Raw genomic sequence first — 12,002 nt, forward strand, 5'->3', positions numbered from 1 at the left:
GAAGTCGTATTCTCTCTTTTTTTTCGAGGCAGAATAACAGGTTTCTAGAGAACAGCGAAGAGACGAGAAAAGTTTATGAAGTTCTCTTTCGTAAAGGACGAGTAGGCTTTGTAGATGGATTAATCTACGTTAAGACGCTGACCTGGTTAACATAGGCGGGCCTAAACTAGGTTTTATGGTTCACCCTATTATTGCCAAGACCAAAATGGAGCGCAGAAACACACGTGACAAAGCGACGGAAGGAGACGTTCTCACGTGGGGAGACACTGCAGACTCTGTGCTGAAGTACAACATCCGCCAGCTGAACGTGTGGGGGGTGTGGCCGTTGCCCGGCTCGGCTCTCTTCCATGCCTACACGGTCTTCATATTCGCGATGGGCCTCGGAGGGCTGGCGCAGGACCTGGCGGGCGTCTACGTCAGCTGGAGCGATCTGCAGGAGGTCACCATGGCCCTCATCCACATACTGTCCGTCTGCGGCGGCTTCGTCAAACTCGCGTTCTTCATTCGTCGGCGGCCCATGTTCAACGTGCTGGTGCGCCGTACGGACCAGATGGTATCTGCCCAAAAGGAGTTCTGCGCCTCGGACGAGAGCCTGCGAGCTATGTTGAAGGCGTCGCACAGGAAGGCGGTGTACATCACGCTGTTCGCGTACGGCTACCTGTTCCTGCAGGGCGGTATCTGGCTGCCGATGCCACTGATCGCCTACCCTGGGCAGCGAAAACTGCCGTTCGTGCAGGTGCCGGGCGCCGACACCACCAGTGTCTACCTGTACGCCCTCTTGTACTCTCTGCAGTGCTTATCGTCGATGTTCATCACCTTCGTGGGCGTCACCATCGATTGCTTTTTCGCCGTCGTCATGATTCACACAGTGGTGCAGTTTAGGATTCTCAATGCCCGCATCAAGGCTTTGCGACCAGATGTAGCAGCGTCTGCCAGCTGTAGAATTGTAGTAGGCAGACAAACGAATTTTCACGATAACATGTATAACCAGCTGTGCCAGTGCATTCAAACGCACCAACGTTTGCTCAGGTATGTCCGTGCAACAAACGGTGAACAGTGCTTTTTGTGTGCCATCAAACACAAGAACACCTACCACAGGAACAAACACATGGAAACACACACACACACGCACACACACACACACACACACACACACACACACACACACACACAAACACACACACACACACACACACACACACACAACACACACACGCGCACACGCACTCACACACACACACACACACACACACACACACACACACACACACACAGACGCACACACACATTCAATTGATCGATTCCTGTAGTACCATTAATCGAAGTCACATATATTACTGCTCTAAAGACAACAATCTCTAATACAGTGAGAGCGAACGAGCTGACCTAGTGGATAGAACACCGGACTCCGAGAGAGCCGAGAACCGATTCTACGTCTTGTCGTCCAGACTGAATTTTTCCTTAGCTTACCTAAATCGTTTCCTTTGAAAACGACACAACCGATACACTGATGGGCAATTTCTCAATCACAGCCCGTATAAATCAGAATGTTCCCAAGAGACTATAAAAATGAATAATTACATATTATGAACAAAATACAGCTGATCGGTGAAAGAAGGAAGTACAAGAATGTTAAGGGAAATTCGGAAATATAGAGACACAAATCACTTAGGAATTAAATAAAGAGAAAGTGCAGGGAAGTAAAGGCGAAATGGCTGCTTGAAAAATGTAAAGAAATCGGAAAAGAAAGCCGGCCGCGGTGGCCGTGCGGTTCCGGCGCTGCAGTCCGGAACCGCGGGACCGCTACGGTCGCAGGTTCGAATCCTGCCTCGGGCATGGGTGTGTGTGATGTCCTTAGGTTAGTTAGGTTTAAGTAGTTCTAAGTTCTAGGGGACTTATGACCTAAGATGTTGAGTCCCATAGTGCTCAGAGCCATTTGAACCATTCGGAAAAGAAATGGCAGTCGGTAGAAGGACTGACTCAGCATTTAGTAAAGTCAAAACAATCTTGGGTGAAATTAGAAGCGAGGGTGGTAACACCACGAGTGCACTGAAAATTTCTCTGTTAAATCCAGGGGAGAGAACTGATAGGTGAAAAGAGTACACTGAAGTCCTCCACGAGAGGGAAGACTTGTTTGTTGTGATAGAAGAAGAAACAGTAGTAGATAAAGAAGAGGTAGGGTATCCAAGTATTAGAAAAGCCACAATTTAAAACAGCTTTGGACGACTTAAGATCGAATAACGCAGAAAGGATACATAACATTCCATCAGAATTTCTAATATAATTGGGGGAAGTAGTAACAAAATGACTAGTCAAGTTGGTGTGTAGACTGACGATATGCCATCTGACTTTCGGAAAAACATCATCCCCACATTTCTGAAAATAGCAAGAGCTGAAAAGGGTGAGAATTATCGCACAGACAAGTAAACAGCTCATGCATCCAAGTTGCTGACAAGAATAGTATACAGAGCCAAGTTGCTGACAAGAATAGTATACAGAGGATGGAAAAGGAGATTGAGGACGTGTTAGATGACGATCAGTTTGGCTTCAGGAAAGGTAAAGGTACCAGAGAGGTTACTCTGGTTCAAATGGCTCTGAGCACTATGGGACTTAACATCTATGGTCATAAGTCCCCTAGAACTTAGAACTACGTTAACCTAACTAACCTAAGGACAGCACACAACACCCAGCCATCACAAGGCAGAGAAAATCCCTGACCCCGCCGGGAATCGAACCCGGGAACCCGGGCGTGGGAAGCGAGAACGCTACCGCACGACCACGAGATGCGGGCAGAGGTTACTCTGATATTGCGGTTGATAATAGAAGCAAGACTAAATAAAAATCAAGACACATTTACAGGATTTGTCATCTGGTGCTAGGTGTTCGAAATTCTGAAAGAAATATGGGTAAGCTACAGGAATAGACGGATAGTATACAATATGTACAAGAAGAATAAGAGTGACAAACGGAGAACGAAGTTCACGGATTAAAAAGGGTGTAAGACAGGCATGTAGTTCTTTCGCCTCTATTGTGCAATCTATACATCAATGAAACGATGAGGGAAATAAAGGAAAGGTTCAAAAGTGGAGTTAAAATTCTTCGTCAAAGGATGTCAACGATATCATTCGCTGATGCCATTGTTATTCTCAGTGAAAGGCAAGAAGAACTGAAGAATCTGCTGAATGAAATGAACCGTCTAATGAGTGAAGAATGCGGTTTGAGAGTAAGTCGAAGAAAGACGAAAATAATGAGAAGTAGTAGAAATGAGAAAATCGAGAAACTTAGCATCAGGATTGGTGATCACGGAGTAGATGAAGTTATTGAATTCTGCTACTTAGGCATCAAAACAACGAACGGCGGACGGAGCAAGGAGGACATCAAAAGTAGAGTAGACTGACAAAAAGGGCTTTACTGAACAAGAGAAGTCTTCTAGTACCAAACGTAGGCCTTAATTTGAGGAAGAACTTTCTGAGATTGTACGTTTGGAGCTCATCATTGTATGCAGTGAATCATGGACTCTGGAAAAATCAAAAAAGATGAGTATCGAAGCATCTTAGCTGTTCTGCTGGAGAAGAATGCTGAAAATTAGGTGGACTGATTAGGTAAGGAATTAGGTTCTCTACAGAATCGGCGACGAAAGGAGTAAAGTGAAAACACTGAGAAGAAGGGACAGGATAGTAGGACACCTGTTACGGTAAGACATCAGGGAATAACTTGCATCGTAATAGAGGGAGCTTTAGAGGGTGAAAATTGTAGAGGAAGAGAGAGATTGGTTCTCATCTAGAAAATAATTGAGGACACAGGTTGCAAGTGCTACTCTGAGATGAAGAGGTTGGCACAGGAGGAGAATTCGTGGCGGGCCGATTTTTTTTTTTTTTTAACGTCCCGTCGACAACGAGGTCATTAGAGACGGAACGCAATCTCGTGTTAGGGAAGGACGGGGAAGGAAATCGGCTGTGCCCTTTCAAAGGAACCATCCCGGAATTTGCCTGAAACGATTTTAGGGAAATCACGGAAAACCTAAATCGGGATGGCTGGAGACGGCGGGCTGAATCAAACCAGTCAGAAGACCGGTGACTTTATCAGCTGATAGCTGTCGAAGATTTCAACATGAAACTCCTCAACCTGCAACCCTCCACAATCTGCCGGACAACAAATGGTGTTCTTTGTGGTTTTCATGTGATGTGTAAAGGCCGGTAATTATGATTTTCTTAAGTCGGTTATTATGTGTAAAATAAGTTAATTTTTGATTTTCATTGCTGTTGGTGAGGATATGACATTCTGTGGTTTTACTGAAACAACTGAGTTGATAATTCATCCCCTTTTTTTAAGTAAGAGAATATTATTAGAATCTGCTTCTGTCTAATTCTGACGTCACTAAATGTATTTTTCAGTCTCTTGCTTCTAGTACAATAACGTGCTCATTGCTTTTCTGTTACACAGAATACATATGAGATATTCTGAAAGGAGGTCAGCGCTTTACATGAAAGGTAAAGTTACAGTCTAACAGAAATTAAAGTTGGAGAAGGTGTACCAAAAATAATGTAAGGATTATGTCTGGAAGACTGAAGGTTGAAAGGCAGCACATTAGTCACAATTTTGCAACAACATTCTCACTCAAGTTACAAATGTGTGGTTGTAAATTGCTTCTGTAACCACTTCTTCTAAAATCACAGTAATTTTTGTAACCTAGTTATTTAATGTACACACCAATATCTCCTCTCATGCATCTATTACGAAATTAATCAATGCAACTGAAGGCTACAAATTTTATGAAGCAACTGTAGGTTATGGTAAGAGCAATCGTTGGCACCATGTTTGAGGCAGAGAACAAAAAATCTGAAACAGATTTGGCTTAAAATGTGTGCTCAAAATATGGAAAATCCCACATGAACGATGTATTTCGCAAGTGCACCGCGACTAGAGGTTCTGCTTTTTCTTCGGTGCCAGCACTTCAGAGCTCAAGTCAAATTTATTGGTGGAAATGGAAAAATGTTCTCTTTTCCTCCAGAGAAAACAATCCATTTAATTTTTCAACTTTTAGTGCAGATTTCGATTAACAGGAACTGCTAGTGCTCGGTTTCCCACTACAAGTCTTTGATCGTTCTTAGTGAACAAGAAACACCATTTGATAGGTACGACATAAAACTAATTTTCAGTGTACTGAAATATCTTAAACTTGTGACTGTAAAGATTTTATTTTTTTACAGTTTTTGATGTTACGCTTCTGCTCTAAACTGGATTGACAACGCCTTCGTTTGCTTTTCTCGATGGGGTTCTGGGTTCTGTTGACTAACTGTACACCGCCATGTTGTTCGTTGATGTAATTTATCTAACTTGGTAATCATTAACATTTCAAATGATAGTAGCTTCGTAAGTTTCAAGTTCCGCTCATTGTATCCTACCTTCCTCTGTATTGAGACTATACATTTTATACAAATGTGCACTTCACAAAAGCGATTGTGTGAAATACTAATACTGACAAATTGCCTGTTACTTCGGTCTCGGTTTCTTCGGCCGACTTTTGTTTGACAATTTTTCTGTCTTTTCGCTACCGTGGTGGCTGGCATTGTCGATGCTTCTCCCTCCATTGCTGATGGTAGACTGGATTGAGCTTCGCGATTGCGGATTAAGTGTACCTGGTGCGTCTACGTCCAGGCGTTTTTCTGTGGTCATTTGCACTGCGGTTCTCTCGTTGCTGCCTGCAGCGGTTGTTCTCTGCAGCATTGTGATCCAGGATCCAATCACCTTGAGGCTATCTTCTTTCTTGTTGAAGCTGTTCTCATGTTTGTGTGTTTCTGTAGCTTCTCTGAACAAGCGGGTGTGACAGCTCTTCTCTACAGCAAGAACTTCCGTGTCGGCTAATTTCAGTATGTCGTCGATCTCATACAGCGCGTGTTCCGCCATAGCCAGTTCTCTATTTGCCCGAAACTGCAATTCCGTTTATGTTCAGTGATCCTACTGTTGATTGCTCGTCCAGTCGTTCCAACACAGACATTTCAAAATGTACTTGGTATTCGATATATTCAGGACATAACAAGAGGGTTCCTTGTCTCCTTCGCCGATTTTTTTTTAATAGTCGTTACACCGTGTATGCGCAGTAGACGACCGCTTCTGTCCGCCACTCTGGAAATGTTTGGCTGAATGACCGAACACGACATTTCTTTTTCCATTGTGTCACTTCGCCGAGTGTTTGATGCTGTAAGACTTCTTGCGTAACTGGTGGAGTACCCATTGCTTCTCAGAACACGTGCCAGGTGTTGCACCTCCAGCCTGAGGTGCTGTGGCTCATATATTGGGCTTGCTCGGGTTACAAGCGTGTTGATCGCGTCTCTTCTATAGCTCGGGTAGTGATTTAATAGTTTCTCCAGGTATAGGTACGTGCGTGCCGGTTTTCGGTACAAGTTGTGTGCCAGGTTTTCACCACCCCTCATGACCAGCAGATCTAAAAGAAAGTAGCTGTTTGTACATAGTAAATTATATACTAAAGATTTAAGAAACTGGTACACCTTCATAATATCGTCTAGCGCCCCCGCAAACACGCGCAACATGATGTGGCATGGACTAGATAACGTCTGAAGTAGTGCTGGAGGGAATTGACACCATTAATGCTTCAGGGCTGTCCATAAATCCGTAAGAGTAAGAGAGGGTGGTGACCTCTTCTGAACAGCACGTTTCAAGGCATCACAGATTTGTCCAATAATGGAGCCACTCTGAAGCAATTGTGGACGTGTGGAGTGTCACATTGTCCTGCTGGAATTGTCCAACTCCGTGGTAATGCACAATAGACATGAATGGATGCAGGTGATCTGACAGGATGCTTACGTACGTGTCATCTGTCAGGCCTCCCATATCACTCCAATTGCACAATTATAGAACCTCCACCGCTGTGAACAGTCTCCCGTTGATATGCAGGGTCCATGGTTTCATGAGATTGTCTCCATACGCGTACGCGTCCATCCGCTCGATACAATTTGAAATGACACTCGTCCAATGAGGTAACATGTTTTCAGTCATCAACAGTCCAATGTCGGTTTTCACGGGTCCAGGGGAGGCGTAAAGCTTTGTGTCGTGCAGTCATCGAGGGTACACGAGTGGAAATCCCACATCGATGATGTTTCGTTGAATGGTTCGTATGCTGACACTTGGTTGATGGCCCAGCATTGGAATCTGCACCATTTTCCGGAAGGGTTGCACTTCTGCCACGTTGAACGATTCTCTTCAGTCGTCTTTGGTCTGAAGATCTTGCAGCATCTTTTTCCGGCCGCAGTGGTGTCAGACATTTGATGTTATACCGGATTTCTGGTATTCACGGTACACTCGTGTCGTACGGAAAAAAAACCACGTCATTGCTACCTCGCAGATGCTCTGTCCCATCGCTCGTGTGCCGGCTATAACACCACGTTCAAACTCACATAAATCTTGATAACCTGCCATTGTAGCAGCAGTGACCGATCTAACAACTGCACCAGGCACTTGTTTTACGTAGGCGTTTGCCGACTTCTGCGCCTTATATTGCCTGTTTACATATCTCTATATTCGAATACGCAAGCCTATACCAGTTTCCTTGGCGCTTCAGTGTATGTTGGTATGGAGACTGTTGAGATGACATAGGGTGTCACTGAGCTGTTCCTCAGCCTGGCACCACACAACGAAGGTATCGTCGACGCATCTGTACCACACCTTAAGTTTACAAGATGCCAAGTCCAGCGCCTGTGCTTCGAAATTTTCCATGCAGACGTCGGCCACCACTGAACTACGTAGACTACGCAAGGTGAGACCTTCTAGATGTTACTGAAAGTTTCCGTCCCACATGAAATAGCTCGTGGTGAGACATACATGAAAGAGCTTGTCTTGCGTGGGAAGGGAACCGATATACTCCAGCAAATTGCTCAGTGGCACTTTGGTAATCAAAGGAACGAAAGCAAAGCTGATCAGGATGTCGTTTGGTCCAAGTTTTAGTTTCTACAGCTTCTTCATGGAATGTACTGAATCCTTTATGTGTATGACAGCCTTTCCGAAGTGTGACCGGACCGAGAAGCCAAGTTTATACGTCGGTAGGTCAGAAGCGCTGCCAGTCGGTCTTAATGGAACATTATTCTTTCGGATATTTGGTAATCCATAAAGCCGAGGTGGTAGGGCTTCTGTGTTGGGCAGGTTCCCCTGTATGTCCGCCGAGAGAGAAGATGCCTCGATTAACCAAATCACAGTCCGTGTGATCTACTGCGTCGGATCTGTGCTTCGTTTTCGGTACATCGTCGGATTTAGCTGGTCCCGGATCTTCTGCTCATACTCTTCGTTCTTCATTACGACAGTTGCATATCCCTTATCGGAAGGTAGTACCAATATATTCTTGTCGGATTTATGAATCTTGATAGCTTGTAACTCTTCTTTCTTCATGTTGCAAGCTAGTGGTTTTATTCGGCGCAGTATCCTGGCAGTTTCAGCGCATATTTTAGTAGATTTCCGAATAGCCGCTTCGGCATTAGAAGTGATATTCTCCATAGGTATAATCTTCGAGATAATAACGAAATTCCCTCGATTTGGAAGGACAGACTGTTCCTGACTGATTAGTTGTCGTTCGGTGAGATTGATTACTGTGCGTGACATGTCGGTAACTGCCTTCTTAATTTGCTTCTCGCATCTCGCAAAGTTTTTCTTCTTTCCCTCAGTTTGTTCTGCAGGTTACTGTCAGTGATTCTGTCGACCTCTTCCCAGTCGTCTCGATGCATGTTGCTCTTAGTCGATAGAAAATGCACAGAAGTTCCTCGTCCTTATTTGCGGAGTATCTCCGTGTTACATGAATTCACTCACGAAGAGAAGCTCGTTCCATTCTGCCATAAGTAAGATGTGATTGGGCGGTGGTGATTAGGCCCTTACATTTCAAGAGCTCTGGTGTGGTCCCTTCAGCTCGGCACCGCTACAGAAAAGCGAGAGAGTACATCAATCACACCCTCTTCTTCCGTCGTTGGTCAAGACGTCGGCAAAATCTCTGAGTCTCCTCCCCATAGAGGCCTAGTAGAAAATTGTTAAGGTTTTCGTGGGCACTTGTTGACAGATGCCTGTTGGCTTCGTCCCAGGTTCTTCGGCCGACGTTCGTTTGAATAAATAAATAAATAAATCCAGCTGCAGGATCATTGAATGGTACATGTTGTTTCATACATGTCAGAAAGAATAAACACCACATTTATAAATATATGCGCCTTGATGGCAAATAATGATACCTTCCGGATGCACTTTTTGTTCACCTCAATCGGGAATTAGGTGTGACTGCGAGCAATAAGAATAATGGACAGGAACATTAAGTATGTGGAGTGTGACATAGAGCTGTGGAAATTTAGGATGGATGGGAAGTATGTTTAGACAGCTAAAGTGATTATTGTGATAAGCGAAAAGATGTGTTCCGGTCCCGGATCCGGCACGAATTTTCGCTTGTCACCACTGAATTTATTTCTACGTCCGATTTCAACTAATATCGGAATTTCTCTTTCGTCTAACGTGTACGGGTGCACGATCACTAATGGTGTCTGTTCTTTCGGACCTCTTTCGAGGTTTTACGGGAACCAGGTGACGTTGCGGGCAATGAGGATAATTGAGAGAGAACACTACGTATGTAGTGTGCGACATATGGGAATTTGGAATGTACAGGTAGCACGCTCGGGTAGCTGAAGAGGTTGAAGCGACCGCTCGCGATGATTGAGATATGTGGATTCGTGTCCCAGTCCGGCATAAATTCTCACCTGTCGCCGTTCAGTTTATTTCAGTGGCCGACTGCAGCTGATGTCAGAATTTCTGTCATGTATATACGGCTCAAAATCGTTATGGTGTCCGTAAGTGAAATGGAAAATAGACAAGGATATCTGGTTAGATGAGTATAGGGTAATATCAACAGCAGCAGAAAATGGTACAACGGGAGTAGGATTCGTTATGAATAGGAAGGTAGGGCAGAGAGTGTATTATTGTGAACAGTTCAGTGATAGAATCGACAGTAAACCAACACCGACAACGATAGTTCAGGTATACTTGCCGACGTCGCAAGCTGAAGACATAGGGAAGGTATATGAGGATATTGAAAGGGTAATATGGTACGAAAAATGGAGCCGAAAATCTAATAGTTATGGGGGACTGGAATGCAGTTGTATGGGGAAGGAGTACAAGAACGGGTTACAGGAGAATATGGGCTTGGAACAAGGAATGAGAAAGGAGTAGTAATAGCGAATACTCTGTTCAAGAATCACAAGAGGAGGAGGTATACTTGGAAAAGGCCAGCTGATACTGGAAGATTTTAGTTACATTACATCGTGGTCAGACAGAGATTCAGAAATCAGTTACCGGATTGTAAGGCGTATTCATGAGCAGATATAGACTCAGATCACAATGTAGTAATGATGAAGAGTGGGCTGAAATTCAAGACATTAGTCAGAATAAATCAATACGCAAAGAAGTGGGATACAGAAGTACTAAGGAATGACGAGATACGCTTAAAGTTCTCTGAGGCTATAGATACGACACTAAGGAATAGCTCAGTAGGCTGTACAGTTGATGAAGAAAGGGCATCTCTAAAAAGGGCCATCCCAGAAGTCGGAAAGAAAACATAGGTACAGAGAAGGTAACTGCGAAGAAACCATGGGTAATAGAAGAAAAACTTCATTTAATCGGTAAATGGAGGAAGTACAAAAATGTTCCGGGAAACTTAGGAATACAGGAATACAAGTCGCTGAGGAATGAAATACATAGGAAGTTCAGGGAAGCTAAGACGCAATGGGTGCTTGATAAATGTGAAGCAATCGAAAAAGAAATGTTTGTCGGAAGGACAGACTCAGAATACAGGAATGTAAAAACAATGTTCGGTGACATTAAAAGCCAAGGTGGTAACAATAAGAGTGCAACGGGAATTCCGCTGCTAAATGAAAAGGAGAGAGCGGATAGGTGGAAAGAATACATTGAAAGCCTCTATGAGGGGGAAAATTTTTATGATGTGATAGAAGAGGAAAGAGGTGTCGATTTAGAGGAGGTAGGGGATCCAGTATTAGAATCAGAATTGAAAAGAGCTTTGGAGGACTTAAGATCAAATAAGGCAGAAGGGATAGAATTCCTAAAATCATTGGGGAAAGTAGAACAAAACGACTATTCATGTTGGTGTGTACAATGTACGAGTCTTGCGAGATACCATCCGACTTTCGGAAAATTATCATCCACGCAATTTAGAAAATCTCAAGGGCTGGCAAGTACGAGAATTACCGCAGAATCAGCTTAACAGCTCATACATCCAAGTTACTAACAAGAATAATACACAGAAGAATGGAAAAGAAAATTGAGGATGTGCTAGATGACGATCAGTTTGGCTTTAGAAAAGGTAAAGGAACGAGAGAGGCAATTCTGACGTTGCCGTTGATACGGGAAGCTAAACAAAGAAAAATCAAGACACTTTCATAGGTTTTGTCGACCTGGAAAAACTTTCGACAATGTAAAATGGTACAGGATTTTCGAAATTCTGAGAAAAATAGGGGTAAGCTATAGGGAGATAAAGGTCATATACAATATGTACAACAATTTCATGTTCCATGAGCATCGATCGTCTTCGCGACCGATATCTGTATTGTTTAATACCGCTAGTTCTCAGGAAAAGGAGAATATATTGTGTTACCAGGTGCTTTTCTTCGAAGGTTTTTAACAGGGTTGAAACTGAAACATTTGATGGCTACTTACAAGTCACCATTGGTGTTCAGGTCTGCCCCCCCCTCTCCCCCCCGCTCCTCCACACATTCCCTGCTACAAACGTCCGTATAGGGGCCCTTGTCCATGGCTTATTGATGAAGCCATTCCATCGACCGCCTGAAGTTGCATTGGAAACCATCGACTACTTAAATCAGGATTACAAAAAAGTTATTGGAAACTCGAGCTTCCTTAGGAGAAATACAGCCTATTAACTAATCATCTACCTCACTTGCTCAAGCCGTCATCAGCTGTTGGTCATATTTGTGAATCCTTCAGGTTTTGCG

General features: G+C 43.8%; 1 protein-coding gene across 1 annotated transcript in view; it reads left to right on the forward strand.

Annotated features, from left to right (window-relative positions):
- Positions 1–205: 205 nt before the first annotated feature.
- Positions 206–12,002, forward strand: part of LOC124775648 (odorant receptor 7a-like) — a 38,191-nt gene continuing 26,394 nt past the window's right edge. Inside the window, exon 1 of the mRNA XM_047250476.1 lies at positions 206–1,029. Within this exon, the coding sequence (XP_047106432.1) occupies positions 206–1,029 (824 nt within the window). The remainder of the gene's footprint in view (positions 1,030–12,002) is intronic.

Source organism: Schistocerca piceifrons, chromosome 2 (genome assembly GCF_021461385.2).
Source record: "Schistocerca piceifrons isolate TAMUIC-IGC-003096 chromosome 2, iqSchPice1.1, whole genome shotgun sequence".
Lineage (NCBI taxonomy): Eukaryota > Metazoa > Arthropoda > Insecta > Orthoptera > Acrididae > Schistocerca > Schistocerca piceifrons.